We start from the raw sequence: 23481 nt of genomic DNA, 5'->3' as shown, positions 1-23481 counted from the left end.
CTGGGCTTTAAAACGGAAAATCTACAAGGCTCAAATAAAATTAAGTTAATTAAGAGTTTATTCTGTGTTTCAGATGCCCTCCCCATGTGTCAGATTCCATCCCTGTGTCTCCATGGGCTTTTATTCTGTTTAAAAGCTGCTAACCCTGTAGTTTAGACCTCTACAAATATGTTCTGAAATACCCCTGTGTGTCAGATGCCCTTCTTATATGTCACATGCCAGTTACTCAAATTTTCAATCATTTCTATGGTCAGTGATCAGTCTTTTTACGAAAGGTCGATAACCAGTCCTCTGTCAGTAAAAGAATGTGGTTTGAAGCAGATGGAAGACTTTGGAGGAAGAAACTGCAACAATATCACCAGTATCTGTACTTCTAATCATTCCAGAAAGTACTGCAAACACAGATTCTATCACATAAACATATCATATCCACATGCTGCCTCTTCGTCCTCCACTCCCTCCTGTTTTGTAGCGTGTACCGTAAAGAGCCGTGTAACATAAGAACATGTGTGAGCTGACCACACCGGCCCAAGTTCAGATATACAGTCACTTTGGAGAGAGGGAGAAGAGATAAGGAGGGGAGACAGTGTGAAGACAAACAGAGAGGGGGATACAGAAACGGAGAGAGAAAAGGGAGAGAGAGAAGAGTTAAGCATAGAGACGGCGGAAAGACAATGTGGAGACAGATAGAGAGAGAGGGAGAGCGAGGGGATAGCGGGAGAAGGAGAGAACGTGGGAGAGACGGGGAGGATGAAAGAGAGGGGGAGAGAGAAAGACAGAAGCAGAGAGATACATCAGACAGAGATGGAGAGAAAAGAAGGGTTGGAAAGATTGAGGAATAGGGAGAGATGGGGAGAGAGTGGAGAGAAAGGGAGGGGAGAGAGAAAGAGGGGAGAAAGAGAGAGAGAGGGGTGGATGGGGACATGGCAGTGGGGTTGTGATGGATGAGCCTGTCCCTCCCTCAGCTCATGTTACAGGCTTATGCTTACATGGACATCTATATGGAGTCATGTACCAGGGGGGAGAGGAGGGAGAGAGTGGGGGGTGTGGACAGACGGGGGGCTCTGACTCAGCACGGTCGCTCCTCACCCCAACAGCGACCTCACGGGCAGGAGCAGGAGGAGAAGGCTGTCAAATATCGTCATGTATTAGTCCAATAGTGAAACCTTAATTCTGAGTTCTTCTCTCAAACTGAAAAAGCTCTGTTCCACCTTGTGATGTCATGTGGTGATACAGGAAGTGCTCCACTGTGTTTTTAAACTCTATACACCTTCAGAAGAACCAAAGAATAATTTGGATGATTTCAGCCCAGGAATTTCCTATATCTACTGAACTAAAGGTAAAAAGTAGCTGTTAACTTTCAATTCAAATCAATCAATTCAATTTGTCTTTATTGTCACATGTGCATATACATACAAGATATATAGCACAGATGAAATTGCTGTCCTCTCCCACCTCAGTGCAATCATAGTGCCAAACAACAAAAATTCACAGAAAAAAAAAAAAAAAAAAGAAATGTTCATGACATCACAAGGTAGAACAGAGCATTTTGAGTTTTGGAGATGAAGACAGACTAATAATGAAGGATTACTCAAACATGTGAATGAAACAAAACACAACTCCAGGTATGTTTTTTTTCTTAACATGGCTTAAAGCTCAAGAGAATCCTTTATGTGTAACATAAGACCTTTAAGTGAAAGGTGCATTACCTATCATTATTATTTAGCACAAAATAAAACAGCATTATAGCCAGAGCTGCCTTGGGGCAGACTGACGTAAGCGAGGCTGCCAAATTGCACCACCGGTCCCTCCCACCACCACAGACTGTATTGTGCAATGTGGTGTCTAAGTCTAACGACACAACAGCAGTTTGCAATAGAGCCACATTTTATTGTCTGATAATCAGGAAGTGCATGGCTAACAGGCTAGATGTTAGCATTACTTTGATAGTGAAACTCCACTCTGATAATGAAAACCATTATGAACTCATCACAGTGAATAGTTCGGATGCTCAGAATGCATACGGCAAGTCAGGAATAACTTTGCAAACCCTTAAAATGAATCAGGTACAATGTCTTTAAGTTCTTGAGTCAGGTCTGGACTGTGCCCTCTGGACTGTGCCCTCCTGTTGGAGCAGTGCATAGAGCTGTCCACTGCCCCGGAGCAGCTGATCCTGTTATCTGTCACCTTGGCAACAGTCACATGGTGGAGCCGAGTGAAAAGCTCCATAATTGGACCATTGTTTTGGATTAGAAGCACTTGACATAATAGAACAGAGGATCCAGAGAGATATGAGAGCAGGCAGTGCTGCAGACAGGTTTCACACAGACAGGAGGTAACAGTATTACTGACGCTGCATTTAGTGCGTTTGAACCTCTTTAACACGCTGCTTGAAGGTTGTGGGTTCAAACCTCGGCTTGGCATACAGAAATCACACAAAAAATCAGGACTTTGTCCATGTGTATCAATGTTTTAAAGCCTCTACTTTCAGCCCACTGTCCTGAAGTAGGTCTTTAGGTCTTGGTCAGGAGTAGCTGGTATCCTGGCTAACACCAGAGTGATATGTGCAGCACTCTACACATCAGTCTGGGATGGCTCTCGCTGAAAGCCATCAGGACACTCAAAGGAACCCTTCACACTGAATAGTCCAAGCATCACAACAGCAGAACAAGCCAAGAAATCAAACCTTTGAGAGAAAAGCACAGACCGGCACAGTGGCTAGCACTCATGCTTCACAGCAATAAGGTTCTGGTTTGATGCCCCAGGGGGCAATAGGCCTTTCTGTGTGGAGTTTGCATGTTCTCTCTGTGTGTGTGGGTGGGTTTCCTCTGGGCCTTCTGGTTTCTCCCCTCAACCCAAAACATATGTTCTTGGTGTGAACAGTCTCCCCTCTCCAAAGATCTGACGTGTGACTTGATCCTGCCCGCGGGTTTTCTCCACAGAGAAAAATATGTTGCTTTACTGTGGAATCTTCCAGATAAAGCAATAACATCTCTATGGAGAAGAGCAGATGTTTGACCCTCCTTTATAAACAGTCTAAGTTCTGTCTAATGTGTGTGTGTGTGTGTGTGTGTGTGCAGGTGACGTTCACCAAGAGGAAGTTTGGCCTGATGAAGAAGGCGTACGAGCTGAGCGTGCTGTGTGACTGTGAGATCGCCCTCATCATCTTCAACAGCTCCAACAAACTGTTCCAGTACGCCAGCACCGACATGGACAAAGTCCTGCTTAAGTACACCGAGTACAACGAGCCGCACGAGAGCCGCACCAATGCAGACATCGTGGAGGTGAGCACCTACATTACACCACTGAGGCACCAGATCATTTTTAAAACACTGTATGTAGTTATCATACATTAATGAAGTCTTTCACTTTACTAATGTATCCTAACCACGTGCTTATGTTGACTATGGTCAGAATTACTGATCGATAATCAAGTAAGAATCTGGACTGAAAGTGAAGCTAGTGGAGCTCCACTCTGGCCATCGACTGCAGCCACACCCTGCTCAGAGGAGTGCTGGAGATTTGAGATCTTTACTGATAATTCATATATAACTAACCGGACTGAACATGCAACAACTAATAACATTCTTGTTGCCTCATCATAATCTGAAGAGGTTTTATATCATCCATGCATGTTTGAGTAATTGCTCTGGGGCCTATTCGAACCGTCTTTAAGGTTAGCTGTAAGATTCTGTACAAATGTGCATTGTGTTTGCCATTTTTCTTGAATCTGCAATTAGTGATAAAGAAGACAAAGCAGAAGCAGTAATTTTTTTTACTTTACTTTACTTTGCTTTGTATCGGTTTAATTTTACAATCCATACAGCACAAGTCTTTTTGACCTGCGTGTTCTGATGTATGAATGTGTGTGAATGACCCAAGAGAAGTACAAAAGTGCTATTGGGCTTGTCATGATAATTACTATATCGACTTACATTTAGAATATTTCCTGTGGTATAAATCTGTTATCATGACAGACCTAAAGGCCATAAACATTAGAATTTTGTTGCCATGGTTATAACAAGTCTACTTACAAATTGAACTTTTTTTCCACCCCTTTCTGTTCAAATTTGGAGTCCTGCCTAAAATACCCCACAACAACCACAACTTTAAAATGCATTACAAAGATTAACCGATCACATCCCAACCGTCTGGCCTCTCTGACCTCGCACCAGCCCTGCACAGCCTGATAACTCAACTCTAACGGTCTCCTAATCCCTATCTTTACATTATAACCCTCTCCACTGCTACTCCTACTGCTCGCCGGATGGTCGTCTCCAATGGCAACGGGCGCCGCGATGTCATCTTTTTAGGAAATGATACAAAGTCAACAAGCTCTTGTGGTCTTCGGGCTTAAAAAGAGCGGAAAGAAGAAGAGAGGCCCACTTGTTCAGCCATCAGAGCAAATGAAAACAAATTAGCTTGATTAGCAATTCAGAGCTAGCCAAAAATCATGGAAATATTATACAAATGTTTATTGCATGGTTTTCCGATTACGTCATTCGATTCTATTGGCGGATACGTTTACAGTGAATGGGGTGGGTAAATATAGTGGGATAATAGCGGGGAGCATGTCATGTTAATAGATTTAGCATTTTTTGATTTACATTTTGATAAAGGAATACTGGCCAGTGTTTTAGGGATTTTAATACATTTTATCATTAAAGTAGTAGTTTATTAGTAGTAGTAGTAGCTGTTTAAGGTGACCGGTATTGTAAAGTGTCCAGTTTAGTGCAGATATTCTGAAGTGTCAATGGTACAGATATTATAAAGTGTTCATGAGACAAACAGCAGAGGGGAATAAACTGTTCTTATGATGAGAAGTTACATGCAGTTCCTCTAAAGATACACAACCTTTCTCCATGTAGATATTTCTTACATTTATTCTACTACAGATAGTTTATATTGCTAAAAAATGTTTGAAAAAGATGCATTCTTATAGTGAGCGGGGTCGCCTCTCCACAGATCTGACCTGTAACATGATCTGGCGTCTGCGTAGAGACGAGCAGGTTGCAGAAACTCCACCTGCAAAGTTACATAGTAAATCTTTAAACTAACAATATCACATGGATATTTTGTTTTTCTATGATTGCCAAAAACCTGTACATCTTTAGCTTGTGTAAAATGTATTATAACCTTTAAAATGAATAACACATTTAAATGAAAAAAAAAAAAAAAGCTAAAGTATTTCAGCCCTGATTTGGGAAAAGAGATCCAGTAGATTCTGTGCTCTCTACTGCCAACAGAATGTGGAACAGATAAAATGAGGCTAAAATAGTAGCTGCTTATGTCAAAGTTGGTTGTGAAGTTATGACATGTTTTATAATGAAGTGACTGTGAGTTTGAGAGAGTAAAGAGATGAAGAGGAGGGGAGATAAAGGTTGAAGAGGAGAGAGAGTGAGAGAGGGTGAAAGAGATAGGGAGGAAGAGAGGAGGAGAGTGAGGAAGAGGGAGCACGATAGGGGAGGAGGCAAAGAGGGAGAGAGAGGAGCGGGGGACGAATAAGAGAGAAAGAAAGAGGAAAAAGACAGGGAGGGAGACAGAGGAGTGGAGAGAGAGAGACGAGGAAAGAGACGGTGAGAGGAAGAAGGGGTAAAAGAGAGAGCGCTGTTAGAGAGTGATACACACAGGGAAAGAGAGAAAGGGAGTAGAGGAGAGGAGAGAGTGCTGGCACCATCAACAGCCACACCTGCATGAAAAATACATTCACTCATCCAACTGTGTCTCTGCTCCTGGTCTCTCTCTTCCTCTTTCTCTTTCTCTCTCTCTTTCAGTGTGCCTGCGTGCTCCTGCTCGCTCTCCCTTTTTGCTCCTGCCCTCTCTCTCTTTCTCTCTCTGTCTCACTGCACCTGGGTTCTCCTGCCCTCTCTTTCTCTCTTTCCTCTTTCTCTCTCTCTCTCTCTCTCAGTGCACCAGTGTTCTCCTGCCCTCCCTCTCTCTCTGTGTGCCCAGTCTGAGGCTCCATTCTAGGGTACATCTGTTCGTGTACCCGCCTTACCTCCACCATACACTTTACCATTTAAAACCACTCTATTTACTGTTCAAATCGTAAAAACATTCAAAAACTGTAATAATTTACATTCCAGGACAGGCTCATGGTCCTGCTCATGAAATATTAAATCTACAATATACTTTTTAAATTCTATACTAATGAATAGACTTGATGATACGATACTAAAAATTCAAACTTGATTTTGATACTAAAGAATAAACCTGATTCCTATACCTCAGTGATAAAATATGCTCTTTCTTTAGCCCACCAAATGTGAACTTCAACATTAAATCATAGTACTTTCTTTTATAGCCTGTTACCATGTGCACCTATATCTGTGTAATTCCTCTGTCGTCCACGTAGGTTTCATAGTGGTCCATGGGCATGTACTAGTCCAGGGGCGTCAAACTCAATTTCACCGAGGGCCACATCAGCAAAATGGTTCATCTCAAATTTGCAAAGATATAAAAAATATGTCTGTGTAACTGTGTAACTCCTGATAAACTGACATTTTAAGACAGTCATACTTAAATTTACCTTGTCGCGGGCCACATAAAATGACATGGCGGGCCGCATTTGGCCCCCGAGCCTTAAGTTTGACACATGTGTACTAGTCCATGTGTCTTATACTTGTTCTGATACAGCTCAAGATCATTCTAAAGCTATTCAGGAAAAGTTCAGTTTTCTGTCTGTCTGTGAATGTGACTTTTTTAGTTTCGATACCTGCTCAAATAACTGTCTTGTTTTTATACTAGTTTTATTGTCAATTAGTATCTGATTTTCAATAGTTTTTACAGCCCTATACAAGTTAACTAAACCACAAACTTACCTTGTTTGTACACATTTTACCTGTGCAGTTATTAAATGTGTCATTCTGACAGGTAGGGGGCGCTCTACAGGATTAAAAAGAGCAAAAAGTGACAATGTATAGATAAATATTGTGGGATAATTGAGCTATTATTAAAGAGGTAATATGGAACTTCTGTAGTGGGGGCTACACTACACTTTTCTCCATATAGATATTTCATTTATCCAGTGACAGGTGGCTATATTGCTAATAATAAGTTGGCTAAACAACAAGCTTCATGTGTTTGTATAGAGTTTAGCTTTGCAGGTATTTAGTGTATTAGTCTGAAATGTAGGGGGCGCTTCACTAGGGTAAAATAAGGCAAAAATAGAAAAGACTGACACCTGACTAAGTTGTTATACTTGATGCCATATTCTATATCTGGCACTTGTTGCGTAAACTAGGCTTGTAGTAAATAGTTGGTGTTTGTGTCTGTTGAGCTCTCTGTGTCCCCCCCGAGCGTACACTGAGCTCTCCACAAAAGGCAGTACAAGCCCCTGTTGTGCCAGCTCACTCGACCGTCCCCTCGGCTGATACGTTTACCCTCTGTGCTCCCGTAACTCCCGCTGAAATGTTTAAACCCCTCACCCACTATTGCCTGGTCCCCTCGGCTGATGCGTTTACCCTAGTATCTCGTCTCGTCCCTCCGGTTGATATGTTTTCATCCCCTACCCCCATGTTCTTGCCTCCACCCTCCGGCTGATCCGTTGTCACTGGCTTGGGCTCAGGTTGTGAAGTGGTGAAGCAGAGCAGAAGTAACAGGCCGGCTCACATCACAGTGTCAGCTCCATGGATGAGCTTTGATCCACCAGGAGAGTCTGTGGTTTCAGAGGAGCTGAGAGTTTGTCAGATTTAACCAACAAAAATAGTCATGTCCACTTTTTTTGTCTATTATTTTTAGGATTGATGTTTCATTTTCTTCCGCTTTATCTGGTGCCGGGTTGCGGAGGCAGCAACCTGAGATGCCCAGACTTGCCCTCTCCACACACTCTTCCCCCAGCTCTTTCGGTGGAATCCTGTGGCGTTCCCAGGCGAGCCGAGAGACATAGTCCTTCCAGAGTGTCCTGGGTCTTCCCTGGAGCCTCCTGCCAGTGAGACATGCCTGGCGCACCTCTTTACAGTTTGGTGGCTGTAATTTGAAAATCCCAAAACTGCCAAAACTGGATGTTTGTCTGGTTTCAAAATCTCTGGCATTTCTTCATAATGTAGGAGAGACCAGCTCAGCAGGCAAGCACTGCTTCTCCCTGTGGGCAGTGCCAGAAGACTGGAGAGCCCAAGGCCTTTCAAGCCAGAGCTGAGGCTGTGTGAGGAGGTGTGTATGTTTCAACTTCCCACCAAAGCACCTCCTCTTCTGGCTCCTGAGCCCTATGTTCCCTCTGCGGATGATGAACCCCGAGAAGGATACCAGGCACTCAAATATGAGCACCAGGCTTAGATCTGACCCGTCACTTAGTCACCTGTTTGCATTAGGAGAGCAATGCCACATTCAGCCTAGCTCCTGGGATCACTGCGGCCCTCAAACTCCCTGACCACAATCAGGTCACAGTTCAAGTTACAAACCAGAAGTTCTTCTAAAATAACCAAACTATTACTTATATATGAAGGGCCTGTCTTGTGGGCCCTGTCCTCTGCACACTGTCCCACACAAGCGGCCTGACTGTATCCTCTCTCCCTTCTTCCTCCCCCTTCCCCCTCAGCAGTGATGAGGAATGTCTCTCACATGAGGACACTTACACTGGACACTTATCGCAAATACTTCAATTACATTACATTAGAGCTCGCTATGCTAATGGTCATGTGCTACTGCTACTCCTACTGCTGCTGCTGTTGCGGGTCTCTAAGACAAAGTCCCAAGTCCAGGTACTGTTTGATTCTGGGCCAGTCTGGGCCAGTCTGAGATAATAAGAGACAGGTGGGGACAGTGTTTTTTGTTAACTCTTCTTTTTTCTCGCAACGCATTTTTAACCCATTCCTTTACAATTCACCAAAAGGTCACTATTTTAGACTTTTGATACTGATTAAATTGCCATTATTCTTACATCCATATTTACTTGTATTGATATCTGTTGAAGAAAAATGTGTCCTCTGTATTTGACCCTTCATTGCTCCCCCGGGACCCATCTCAGATCTTGTTCAGGAGTAGCTAGCTTTAGCCTACAGTTTTTGTTTACTCTTGTCTTCACCTGCTCCTCTGTGCATTCTGTCACACAGCCAAATGAATCCTCTGCCGTTAGTCATTACATTAACCTAATAATATCCCCTCTCCCGCCCCTGTCCGCCGGGGAGCTAATCGCATTGACCTCATGCTTCTCGATGAGCTAACAGAGTGCCCTTTATTTCCTAGAATCTTCAGAAGACATCGACAAACAACATATGGGTTTATCTGCACCACTTTGAATTATCCAATCAAACCAAAATGTCTGCTAACGTATGGAATTAGCGCTAGGACATTAAACCAACACTTAATTGTAATTTTGTAAACTTCGAATCGCGAAGGACCGTTAATTCAATTTGGGAATGTGATTTTGAAATATCGCAGCCGTGTGATGGCGCGTAACCAGATTGACTTCTCCTCGTTTGCACGCCCGGAATGAAAGCGAACTTTTACACATCATTCAAAAAGAAATTATTATTATAAGATTCCAGACCACAAACAGGAACAAATTAGCATCCGTTTTATGGTAAGATGCTATCAGGTTGTTATGAATGGAGCGCTATTATCTAATAAGATATGCAGATTGTGACCGTTTTAAAATGTCAGCGTATAAGTGCTGCGTTGATTCTTACGGTGACCTTTCACAACAAAAGCTTTTTTAGGAGTGTGGGAATCCCTAAGAGACAGGGCGAGGAGTCTGGCTAAATCATTTATGTACGTTTGCAGTGTGGGTAACTGTGCTGTACTTTTCTAACTCCAAAACTAAACTAACTAGCGTACTTCTTCAGCAATGTTTTATGGACTAAACCAGGATTAAACCAGGACTAAACCAGTGCTATCATTAATTCCTGTATATTTTTGGACCTCTTTAATCCTCCTCCTTTCAATTCGTGAAGATATAAACACAGTGACACAGTGAAAATACTACGCTAACTCGAGCTAGCATGCAAACAGCTGTCTGTAGTCAGAAAAGGTTACTAAGCTCGGAGTTAAAGCAACTGTGACTGTGATTTTAAATTTAATAAACTTGTCCTATCTGGGCCCCCGGATATGAGGTAAACATGTTCAAATCAAATATAGCAAAAGCAAACCTATAAGCAAACAAAAAGAAACAAAAGAGAACAATAGGAGGGCCATTAACGGTTGAATAGGGTTGTTAAAGCAGAAACTGAAGACAGTAGCTGTTTACATTTTCAGGTTAGTTATCCCCTCCCTTCATATAGATATAAGGCAGTGTCCACCAGCAATTTTACCAAAACTGTCTTCACTTGTACAACAATTTGTCCAGTTGACAGATTTAAACTTCGTCTTTTGCTATGGATCAGACCTGGACGACTGAGGGATTACACAGACATCAAATCAAATATAGTTTCAGTGCTGACATCCAGTTGGTTTAAATGTAAAAGGACTCTCTCTGACCCTCACTACCTAAACCCCAGCATCTGCAATCAATCATTAACTAGTGCTAGTGCAGCCTTTGCAGCTCAGTGAGTGAATTCTGGAGATTCTGAGCTTTTCACATGAGAAAGAGTTGTCCGTGCCCTCTATCTGCAGGTTAACGCTCTGGCAACACAGGTTCAGTTGTAATTTCAGTACCTTTTAAAAAACACAAACACAAGTAGTCTTGCGCAGCTCCAAGGAATTTCTGGTCCATTTCCTTAATATTTCTTTTATTTGGAAAGTGCTGGGAGGACTTGGCTGGTTTGTAGGTACATTTTAAGATTGCCAGCAACAGTGGCACCCAAATATTTATCAAATTTAAAAATTGTGATATTAGTTTTTATCAATATTTTGAGGGGGAAAAAACACAAAAAACAAAATATAACAATGCAATAATAGGTTCCTTTATATGGTTGTCCCTGAGAGGTCATGGGTTAAGATAAACGCAGATGCTGTGATTGACAGGTGACATGGGGAGGGTCCAGGCTCAGTACAGTTGCTCAGTATGTCTTCCATATCTAGAGTCCATAACGTTTGGACTTCAGAACACTTAGTTTAATCCTAATTACAAAGTGCTTTGTTGTGTTGTTGTGGTGAGTGTAAGGAGCAGTGTAAGGAGCAGTCTGGCGGTCAGGATACGGCGGCATAGTCATTAAAGCTCCTCTTCTGATATAATGGATGAAACTGGCACATTATCTGCACATTGGACTGTTCTATAGAGGTTATGCACTGACATCGTTTTATTTGAAAAATGCTGAGTGGCACTGAGAGGCAGAACTATGGGCAGCAGAACGGGCAAAATGTGTTTCTTTGCTTTTTATGTCCTAATTTTTGTCTAGGGAGCTTTTTTTTTTTTTTTTTTTTTTAGCTCAAATTAGCTTTATACGGCAAAATGGAAACTGAAAGTAGTTTCTTCGTTGTTGCTGTGACTGTGCAGAGCTTAGCTAGCCTGTTAGCTAATGATATAAAACAGAGATAACGGACACCTCAACTCACCCAGGAACAATTAATATCCTCAACACGCTAACTCAGTAACATGTTATTTCTTTCTTTAACAGTAGCTCAATCGATTTGTGGAATGTTTGTCCACTGATCCGAAGGTTGCCAGTTCGAATCCTGCTCTCGACATAAACATCATTGGTAGACTGGTCAGATCCAGTGACCCACAGGTTGGCGATGCGATTCCAAGTCTTACAGATGAATGCTGTTGTTGTGTCCTTGGGCAAGACACTTGACCCACCTGACCCCAGTGTCTGCGTACACTGGTGTATGAATGTGTGCGTGAATGAGTGAGTGGTTCCCTGATGTAAAGTGTTTTGAGTGTCTAGAAGCACTATATAAAAATGCAACCCAATGAGAATTTTGGCTGTTTTTCATGGGCGCACTATTCAAAATACAATACAAACAAAAAACATGAAAGTATATAAGTACACATAAAAAACATTAAAAACAAGTGTAGGTGGGTGTATAAAAGTTTATAAAAAGTATAAAGTTACCTGATTATTAAATTGCGATTGTGTCACCAATGAATCCAGTTTAAGGGCAGAAAGGTTTTGTATCAGTGATAAATGTGTGGGTAATCTGCAATGTCCCTGTTGTTTAACTTTTAGCTGGTTTTCTACAACTTTTTTTTTCTTGATTTTCTTGTTTTAAAGTGTGTGGGGGGTGGAGAGAGGGGAACTGTGGGAAGAGAGAGGGAGGAACTGGAAGCAGAGGTGATGAAGTCGCCTAAAAAAAGAGATAGGGAAATGTATGTGGGTTAATATTGTTTCAAGAAGTATATCAGAGCAAAGTATTACAACTGTGCTGTACTGTGAAGAGAATATCAGAAAAAAGCAACAGTGAAAAAAAAAAAAATTAAGATTGTTTTTTCCTAAGCATTGTCAAAAAAAACATTATATATTTTCCTCACAATAGTATGTCACAAATGTACTCCGTAGATACAATAAATAGCCTATATACATCATAATGAGGGAATCTTCTGAGTTTTTGCCACAACCTGGGACTCCACAGAGAAAAATGACAAACCTGAACTTAAATCAAAATCAAACTGTGATTGTGATGTTTGGCCAATTTAACCCACTGCCCACTAAGCCACGGATTTTGAAAAAGCAATCCACGCATTTGTAACATCATGTCTGGATTTTTGTAATTCTTTGTATGTGGGGCTGGAGCAGGGCTCTCAGCAGTGCTTACAGAATGTCCACACTTGTCTGCTGACAAAAACTAAGAGACAAGACCACATCACTCCTGTGCTGTGCAACCTGCACTGGCTCCTTATTTCATACTGTGTAACATTCAAATGGTTATTGATTGTGTTTAAATGCCCACACTCTATGGCTCCTCTATGGGTCCAATGAGGGAATTACTGCAGCTCTATACTCCACCCAGACTGTACTGTGTTATCTGTATATTTGTTTTTTGTTTTATGTTAAGCACTTTGAGCAGCTGAAGATGTTTTAAATTTGGTATATAAATAACCTAAAGTAAATAACTAAATTTAATTGAAAGATTTAAAATCAAGATGAATAAATTTACTGTTCTCAATTGAAAAAACACACATGGAATAAGAAGCGCTGGTTTAAAGTTACCACAGTGTGGTATAGAATCTACACAAACTGAAACTACAAATGTATGTATAAGTACAACATTTCAAGCTAAATATTTAAAAAGACCATGCTTGTACAAAATCCCACATTTCACACCAAAGATGAGAGACTTGGACATATGTGAGATGCATTCATGGCGTGGACATAGTATACATTTCCAAATCCTTGTGAGTGATTGTGTATTCTTTTAGAGGCAGTAATGTTGAGCGGATGACATCACTTCCTGACTCTGATGTAAGTGTTTGTTCTGCTCTTCAGTGCAGCCCTGATCCGAACAATGATGGCCCCTGCTTTTCTAATGAGAGCGTGGCCCCGGGTCCCTGACGTCTCACTCATATTGTGTACTGTGTCACTAGAACAATGCTCGGCCTGCCTCATCTCAGTACAGCGAGTGCAGCTACATACAGAGCGATGGAAGGAATATTTTTTCTGTGTAATTTTTTTTATTCAACTCATTGGATTGAATTATAGACGTGCACCAGTTTCTACTCCAAAAATGTTGTACTGGATTCATTTATATTTACAGTGCAACTAATATCAGGAGAGAGTCAACAGTAGCACAGAGAAGCCACATTGAAAGGTTAATGTTCTTGCTCAAATACAGTTACCGCTGTCCCCAAGGGTCCTTAAAGGTCCTATATTACATCCTGTATTAGCCAATCACCAGTGGAAAAAGTACTGAAGATTTGTACTCACATCATTGAGTCATTATTTAATTAATTTGCATTTTCTATTAACTCTGACCAATCACAGCAGGCGATATATTTGGAATCGCCAGTGTATCCAAGGAAAGGGAGAAATCGAATAGGAACAACTGGGCTAACCACTCTGCTAATCTGCACTAAAATGCTGATTAACCACTAAAGCAGTCGGGAACTAAAAAAAAATCTTGGTGGACTAAAGAAAAGACATGTCCTACTGATCGATTAGTCAACCGAAAAGGTGGCATGGGAAAAGCTCTCAAAAATATTAAGTATCTCTATGTATCCGACCCAAATTGCACTCAAATGACTAAAGTACCAGTTTAATCTGCGTTTTTACATATAAATACCAAAAAATACCAAATCTTCCGCTAACTCACTCACTTCCCAACTTTTCCTTTTTGCTGTTGTCCCATATAAACCCTTACAATCAAAATAAAATGATGAACAGAGTGATTAAATGACTGTTAACCACATTTACTGCTAAAGGTTTTGTGCACAGAACCATCACAATACATTATGATTTGGGTTATATTCCTCATACATAGGTGTCTTGCCCAAGGACACCATGGCAGTATATGCTTTGGCTGTAGCCGTGATCGAACCAGCGACCTTCCACTGCTTTAATCACTAAGGGCAACCTAAATTGTGACAGCGACTCAGCGGAGTTTGTAAAAAATGCATTGATGGGCGGCCATTTTAACTAGCGCTGCGACATAAATTATGAATGAAAACCTAAAGCAATATTAAAAATGTCTCCCAAAATATAACGCTCACTCTGTCCACTCAGATGTCCATCACCATATGAGTGTTTGGATATTGCTCAGTGCTAGCTCCTTTAAGCTAACCCAAATGTCACTGCTGTTGACACAAACTTATTGAGCTGGTGTTGGCTTTCAGGCCTGTCCAATAAGTCACATTTTAATATCACGGAAAAGACTCCAGTGATTTAATGGAGCCATATTGAAATGATTTTCTATTTCTATAAAGAGAATAATCTAATGTATGTATATTAAAGTTGGGTTTTGGATGGAACTTTTTGGGCTGGATGTAACAACAATGTGGCTTTGGTGAGTTATGTTTTCATGAAAGTCATATTACAGAGGAGGAGGACGAATTCAGGATGGACAGTTTATTTTTGGATTTTACAATTGTCAAATCAACGGGTTGTTTAATAAAGACATTTGTTATTAGACCTACATTTTAAAAACATTTGGAAAAACATGGACCACATTTTCTATAACCCAAAATGAAACATATTTAAATGTCATAAGGGTAATAATTATTGTATAGAAATAAAAAAATAAAGGATTATGGTCTATGTAGTAAGCTAGCCTGACAAATCTAAACTGATATCTCTTTTTTTTTATACAGAGGGATATCAGTCTGGTCACCATTACCTCCATCACGTCTCAAACCAGAACCAAACATGTTCGCCCAATCAGATTTGTATTTTTTAGTGACACATGAAACAAAGAAGCTCATTGGTCACCCCTCATTTAGAATAAAATTACATTTCTCTCACCTTAGATGAACAGAGTTTAGTTCTTCTCTCATTGATTCTGAAGAAATCGCCATGTTTTTCAGTCCCCTGTGTTAGTTTTTCTTTTTTTCTTTTGTCCTCGTAAACACCGATATTTGTTTTGCTACGGTAGACCATGTGTATCTCTGATTGGCTAATCCACCTGTCAATCACACTCATCTGAACTCAGGAAAGATTCACCGAGGACCCGACTCACACCTTTGTAAAGTATTGGAGAAGTGTGTGTTCTGGATCTCAGGTTTTGCTCGTAGCTGCAGTAAGTATCGATACTGGAAAAAAATGGTCTGGATCTTTATTAAAACCATCGATCCCACTGTAATATTTAAAGGTGCACTATGTAACTTGTCTGCTTGTCTCTCTTGCTGCTAGTTTGACAGTATGGCATTAAACTTCTCTATCTCCATGGAGACATCCCCCACCAGAAAAGTACACCTTTAAGACTATTATACTTTCTTAGTGGTATCAATATCAATCCATTTCCGTAGTATCAAAATCAAAGTTGAAATCGTAATACTGTTTAGTACTTTTGAGAGTAGCACATGGCTGTTCAGTGCCTCTTTTGTAGGACAAGGACTGTTTTTCCACTGGGCTTTAGTGAAAGAGGGTCACCACTCCTCCTCTGTGTCTGCTGCCCGTGATGAAACCACTGTCCCACATCGAGATAGGATTTCTATCGAGAGGAGTATCCAATGGCAACCGCGCTTTGTGGAGGTTATGGTCTGCATCGTTTAGACCTGGTGTTGTCTTTTTCTTGGTTTAAGCCTGGTATGGTCCATCTTTAGTCTTGGTTTCATCCTTGTATATTCTTGGATTAGACCATGTCCATCTTGAAACTTATCAGTTCTGGTTTAGTTCTGGTTTAGTCCATGTTTAGTCTCGATTTGCTTTTGGTTTAGCCCTGGTGTGGTCCTTGTTTAGGCTTAATCCTGGTATATTCTTGTTGTTTAGTCTTGGTTCAATCTGAGTATAGTTATGGTGGAGAATATTAACCTCGGGAGTCCGGCTTTAATACTGGTTTAGTTCTGATTTAGGTTCAGTCTAGTCCCTGTTCAGGCCTGAATAAGTCCAAGCTTAGTTCTTGTTTGACTTGATTTGGCTTTGTTTAGTCTTGGTTTGGTCCTGGTTACATGAAAAAAAAACAAAAAAACATGGTGGACACCTCTATACGACTTACACGGTCACCAGTAGCTTTATAAAGATGTGTAATAGCGTCAGTACCAGCTCCCAGGTTACCATTGGGAGCTCTCCTTCTCTTTGGCTCCTGTTTGGCTCATCTCGGTGCTGGCGTCAGAGCGATTCAGGCTCTTAAAGACATCTTGTGAATCTTTTGTCTGGTTTATTATAAAACGCCAGAGCTGTACAAAGCACCGGCTCCATGGAACACTCCGAGGAGGAAAGTACAAGCGTAATTGGGACAGAACCGATCACTGATGAGTATACATCATGTCCTGTTTATGAATGAGTCATTAAAGGTCCTACATGGGGTTAAATGGATGTTAGGGACGGTAGGATCAGTGAATCGATAATTGTGATTATTGGGCGAAGCAAAAAAAAATGCTGAAAATTAAACTTAAAAGCAAAAATAAGTCACTTCAATTACATCTGTACGTAGAAGTGGGTAGAGGAGCCAAAAATTGTATGCAAGTAAGAGTAACGTTACTTCAAAATAGTATTACTCAGGTAGAAGTACAAAGTAGTGGGCCAAGAAATTACTCAAGTAACAGTTAAAACTCAAGTAACTTAAAGTAACTGTCGGGAAATAACATCTGATTTATAATCTGAAGTGAGCGTAATTTGAAGGGACATAACATTAAATAATGCACAAAATCGGTATCTTGAGTACTGTTACTTCAATAAAGAAATTACTCAAGTAGGAGTAAAAGTATGCTGCTAGAAAAGTATGACATTTTTTCTTTTAGTACCTATGTTTTGGTTGTATTTATTACACAAAAAAACATGCGTTCTTACACTGAGCAGTGTTGCATCTCCACAAACCCGACCCTTACTTGGCCTGGAGGAGGGCCTCTTCCTGCCTGTTTCTATGGAAAATGTTCTTCCTTTGTTCATAGTTTGGCATAAAGTATATCTATCTCCATGGAGACTGTTCTAAAGTTTGGCTTTAACTTTCTATTTCCATGGAACCGTGTGGGTGATGTGCCACTTCCAGAAAGTGACATACTGTACCTTTAGAGAAGACAGACTATGATTTGTTTTGTTTTGTTTTTTTTAGGTTTTTAGGATTGAACTAAAGCCTAAGTAGATCATTATTGTACATTTTATTCATTGTAAACTAATCTAAAACGGTCAGATTTTTTCATTGTACAATTAATGATTTAAGATAATTTCATTACTATAAACCACTTTTCCACTTGAATACTTATTTGAGAGGCGCTTTCTATAACAATTTGGAGAAGTAGCTTTAATATTTACTACTAAGAATATAGTGTGTTCAGCCTCCAGCAGTTTCAAGTACTATGTGACATCACATAAGACTGCCCTGATTATAGCCACCTTACTGCAGGGGCGGAGTTTGAAGTGTTTTTAGACCAATCACGCTGTTCCTTATACCCCCAGACCCCGCCCCCTCCTTCCCCCTGCACTCACACCTTTATTTCCTCCAGACCATCCCTCCTCCACCCTTCACTCTCTTCTTTAGTCCTCCAGGTATTGCCCAGTTTAGCAGCTCTATTTGAAATGTGTTTGTAGACGGAGTTTACGTGTTTAGTGCCACTTTAAACCATTTTCCCCCCTGCCCTCTCCCAGCCTCCCCCTCTGCCCACACGGCCGAGTGTAGCGGCTTATCGGAACTCCTCGGCCTCATGAATATTTTACAGGAGCAGGAATGGAAGTGAGGCTGGATCGGTTACAAGTGATCCATCAGAGAGCAGAGACTGTACGAGCTTTCACTGTAAGCTCAGGTCGCTCTGTAGGAATGCGATGCTTTTATACAAACATGTCCGCTACAAGAAACAAAATATGGCATTGTCGTGTACTTAAAGGCGCTGTATGTCATTTTCAGTGTCTTAAAAACGCGAAAAACAGGTCTAGTTCATTTTAAACAGTTTGCAGTGTCCAAAGTTATTCCTCACTTACCTTATGCACTCAGAGTATCCTAATTCACAACTCCCAGAGACAATAAATCAATGATAACTAGCATGCTAACAGTCCACTTCTTGATTTTCTGACAATAAAACGCTTTATAATTCGATGTGGACACTGGACAGTACACAGCTGACTTATTTTGACCTCGAGAGCTGCTTCTACAGTATATTTTTCCTGTGTCAAAACGTTTTGCTCAAATACATGTGGTAGGAGGGTAAATGAAATGCTTTGTGAGGTATTCAATTGATAATACTTTAATATCCTCAGAAGTATTTTTTATGGCATCATGCATATTAATAAGACTGTAGTGCTAAACTTGTAGTGGTCTAGACTCTACCAGGAAGTGTCTGTGAGTTCCCTCCACGTGCTCCAGTTTCCACATTAAAGGCGCATTATGTTTTCTGGTGTAAAATGTGACACCTGTTTGTCTCTATGAAGATGTTAAGGTACAGGTCAGTTCTGTGGAGAGGTGGTCCTACTTACAGTGAGAATGCAGGTTCATCAAGTGATTTGCTTAGCTATAAAAACATCTGGGACTGAAAAAATTCTGAAAAGTTTAATGCCATATAGTGAAATATTCCAAGCAAATCAATACCATTTCAGACACTTGTTTGATTTAGTGATTTTGCTCCTACAACTTTTATTTTCTTGTCACTAGTCATGTTGTATTTTTAAGGGTGGAAATGGTATCATTAATGTAGTGGTAGAAGTGATAGAAGTATGCAATTTTGTTTTTTTAAGTAAAAGTACAGATTCCGGAGCAAAAAAAAAAAATACTCCAGTGAAAGTATCACATAAAAAATATGCTTAAGTATAAATATTAAAGTCCTTGTTTAAAAATGTACTTCAAGAGTAAAAAGTAAAAGTATTTCATGCAGATTTTGAGATCTATAATGAAGCTTCAAATGTAGTGATTTTCATAAAAATGTATGCTGAAACAACCGAATCAATCAAGTTAAACCCTGAGCCTTTTCAGCAGGTTTCACCAGTAATAAAAAAAAAAAAAACTTTACTTTTCAGCCCTGTTCAAAAATGTAGTGGAGTAGAAAGTAAAGCACAGATACCTAAAAAAATACTTAAATGCAGTGCTTGACTACTTTTACTTCGTTAAGTTCCACCTATTGTCAACTCTAGCTTTATGATTTTTTATTTTTTTTTATGGTGTGGCCCTACTTCAATAATGTCATCAATTCTTATGTAAACTAAATATGTGTTGTGCATCTTTCTAATGTTTCTAAGTGAGCACAAAGCGTTTCCGGCCACCTGCAAAAACCCCGCAGTCACTAGTCTACAGATCCAACACTATTCACACATTTATGTCATCATGTGTCTATTGTCTGGCTGACAGCTGTACAGGGTCCGTCCACAGAGCAGACAGGGGACTCCTGAGGCCCTGTCCTGAGACTTTCTCCCGAGGGCCGCTCCCGAGGGCCCCTCCTGAGAGCCGCCCCACGAGGGCCCCTCCTGATTGCCCCTCCTGGCTCTTCCGTTGGAGAGGGCCCCAGACAAAGGCCCCGACACAGGAAGGACATGCCCCGGTCTCATATCCTCATATCATCCCCATCACTCTCTTGGTTTAACAAGAGCACACAGGGAATTACCCAGGCTCCCACAGCAAGGCCTGCTACTGTAGTCTCAGAGAAATGTGTTGAAATCCGTTTACCCACCCGAGTTGATTAAGATTAACACAGAAAGTCAGTCATATCAGCACTGATGATAAATTTTCCTATAGGGATATGGACCTTAAATGCAGTGTTTCTGTCTTAAACACATGAAAAACAGCACTAGTTCATTTTTTATGCATTCAGAGCATCCTAATTATTCACCATGATGAGGTTATAAGCACTTTTCGCAACTTTTGAGAGACGTTTAGAGTGTTTTTTGTTGTGATGGTAAAGCTAACAACATGATGACCAAGTAGTTTATGTTAATTTGGTGTAGACGATTATCAATGCTGAAATGCCTCTCTCTGATCTGAATGGTCAGTACCTAAACCTCAGCACCTGCAGCCAATCATGAATCTGTGCTAGTGCAGCCTCTGCAGCTCAGTGAGTGAATTCTGGGGGTTCTGAGCTTTTACATGAGGCTTGTCCATAAACTGAGAATGGGAAAAAACCTGTATGTGTCCTCTGTCGGCAGGTTAAGAAACTAGCAAACCAGGTGTGGTTGTTACTGTAGTACTTTTTAAAAGCAGTAACAGTGCAGGGTACATACGTTCCTTTAACCCATAATTACCTTAAGACTGCAAGTGCCCTGGAAGAATCTTATGGACCTGATCTCTTCACCAAACTCCTCTGTGCCCTCTGGAAGCTCAGAGCCTAGGAATTACCCCCAGTTCCCCTGGCAACCTGCTCCCAAACCTTATCTGAGCCACGCACCAAAATAGCCTTCTACTCAACGCCCAAACACAGCAGAGGATCATGGGAGTGCAGCTTAGATCTGCGGAAGAGAAACTACTTCAGATAAAGTACTGTGGTATCAGGACCTGGTTTTTCCGATCGCGTCCACACTCAAAGGCCTTGGATAAGCACGTTAGCTGGAACCAAACGGAACAATAGTGATGTCACAAGGCTTAGCTTAGCATGTTAGCTTTAACAGCGGGCGCACAAGTTAATCTAAGAGTAGTGGTGAGATGGTGGCACGCCTGGTTGAAAACTATTAGGAATGGTTGGTTGTTTTCAAGAGCAGTGAAATACAGCTTTAGCACTGAAGTTTCTCTATTGAAAATATGTGTAACTTGCTTTTTCATTAGCAATCCACAAAGCAAAAAAGGGGTTCATTTCCAGTATGAGTCATGAGTCCAATATACTGTTTAAATATGTTTTGGTTCTCAAAGCTGCCACTGGTGTATGCTGATGCCCTGTCTCTGTTTGCGATGTAATCTAGAGCTTACACTTATAACGAGGCTCTGGTGCTCATCACGGACTCACAGAACACCCTGGACTGTGACCAAATACTTGCAAAGCGTTTCTAAAAGAGTGCACTTAAAAAATAAAAAATAAAAAACAACAACAAACAAAATGGGTTATCTAGACTTCAATATTTAAATTCAAACAAGTTCTAATAATCGAGGCCTATATCTTTTGTTGCAGTAGCATTTATTATTTCCATAGCAACAGGATAGAACTTGTTTTATCTCAGAAGATAGTGTTGTAGCCAAAACCGCACGAATCAAGACCAAGACCTGTCCAAGACCACAGGGTCCCAAGACCAGGACAAGACCAAGACTTTTTAAAAGTTGAGACCGAGACAAGACCAAGCTCACAGCCCATCGAGACCAAATCGATTTGTCATTTTCTGCATTTATTTGTATTTTACCGTTGTTGTGGCACAGATATATTGTAGTTTTAACGCAGATTTAGGCTTCAAATAACCCAAACGAACTGTACTGTACTGAAACACTTACTCAAACATGCGCCACAACACTTTTTTCACGTTCATATCTGGAGTTACATTCTCTTACTCTGTCTGTAGAGATATTTTCCAGCCTCTGCACTGCTTACTTACTACAGTAAACGCACATCCTGACAAATACAATGAATTTGTTCACTTTTATTAGGCAAACTTCAGCCCAGATTCATTGCAATCCTCTGTGTGAACTCTGTAGCATAAGTTTAGATTATTTTTTTGGCTCAAGTTTGGTCTTTGTCAAATCAGTGCATAATGAAGAGGGAGCCTATGTGTCGATGAGTGTCAGACCGAGTCCAAGCGCTATCCAGATCGAGACCGAGTCCGAGTCCAAATGCGCTCAAGACCGAGACCATCAGAAACAGAGGGATTTACCTGTTATAAATCACCTGCAATGAATACAACAAATTAACGAAAATTGAGCCAACGTTAGCATTTGTATAGATAAATGAAGGATTAAGGAAGTCAACAAGCTGCAGTATGTAACTTTTTAAACCAAAAATACACTTTTTTGGTTGTGCGTGGGATTGCATTTCCACAAACCTGACTCTTATTTGGCCTGAAAGTGGGCCTGCTCCTGCTTGTTTATGTATAAATGTTGTTCCTTTCACTATACTCTTCCACAGTATGGCATAAAACGTATCTATCTCCATGGAGAATGTTCCAAAGTATGTTTTTAACTTTCTGTTTCCATGGATTCATGCAGGTGATGTGCCAACTAGCTTCTCATGTTCCATTTTGAAAAACATCATTTTTGATCAGCTCCAAGTCCAAAACCAGGCGTAAACACCTGCATTAGCACGGTCACGTTTTACCAAATCTGCTCTCTGCGTCTTCTGTCTTCCATTAAGCTAACATCCCGGGCCTTGTGCTAGCTCCTGGTCCAATCTGAGTGGGGCGCCATGGTAACTGCCGCTCCATCCTCCCTCCATCTTCTCATCATCATCTCTTCATCCTGCCTTCTCTCCCTCTCTCTGCCGTAATTCAGCACTCAAGCCTTTTTCTGCCTAAACACTGCTCCTCTCAACTGTACAGAGGTAAGTGAGATGTAGAGGGAAAGAGAGAGAGAGCGCAAGAGGAGGAGATGGATGACAAAGAGGAGAGCGGGGATGGGGCGGAGAAAGAGAGGAGAAAGAAAAGGGAGAGGGACACAGAGGGAGAGACAGAGATAGAGAGAGGAGTGAGGACTAGGAGGAGAAAAGGATGAGTGAAGGGAGAGGAGAAGAGTGGGAAAAATTTGTAGAGCGAAGGGAGGGAGAAAGAGGGAGAGAGAGAAGGGAGGGGTGAGCGGAATGGGAGGAAAGATGGAGGGAGAAAGAGGGAGAGTGGGAAGTTTTGGGAGAGGAGAGAGAGGAGAGAGGGTTGGAGAAATAGGGAGGGGGAATGAGTGAGTGGAGAGGAGAAGGATAGAAAAAGAGGGGAGAGGGGGGAGTTTGGAGTGAGGAATGGAGAGAGGCAGGGGGTATGAGTGAGTGGAGAGAGGAGAGGGATGGAGAAAGATGGAGAGAAGAAGAGTTTAGAGAGAGGAGACAGGGATGGGGAATGTGTGAGCGGAGAGAGGAGAGAGATGGAAAAAGAGGGGGAATTTGAAGAGAGGAGAGAGGGATGGAGAGAGAGGCAGGGGGCGTAAATGAGTGAAGAGAGGAGAAGGATGGAGAAAGAGGGGCGAGGTGGAGTTTGGAGA

The 23481-nt window shown here is 41.2% G+C and overlaps 1 protein-coding gene across 3 annotated transcripts in view; it reads left to right on the top strand.

The window, feature by feature from the left end:
* mef2aa (myocyte enhancer factor 2aa) overlaps positions 1–23481 on the top strand; it is a 116606-nt gene that overhangs the window by 60080 nt on the left and 33045 nt on the right. For all 3 annotated transcript variants that reach the window (XM_055222324.1, XM_033968513.2, XM_033968514.2), the window contains exon 3: positions 3081–3284. In XM_055222324.1, the coding sequence (XP_055078299.1) occupies positions 3081–3284 (204 nt within the window). The remainder of the gene's footprint in view (positions 1–3080; positions 3285–23481) is intronic.

The sequence above is a fragment of the Periophthalmus magnuspinnatus genome, chromosome 6 (genome assembly GCF_009829125.3).
Source record: "Periophthalmus magnuspinnatus isolate fPerMag1 chromosome 6, fPerMag1.2.pri, whole genome shotgun sequence".
NCBI lineage: Eukaryota > Metazoa > Chordata > Actinopteri > Gobiiformes > Gobiidae > Periophthalmus > Periophthalmus magnuspinnatus.
This window is presented reverse-complemented; position numbering and strand designations above follow the sequence as displayed.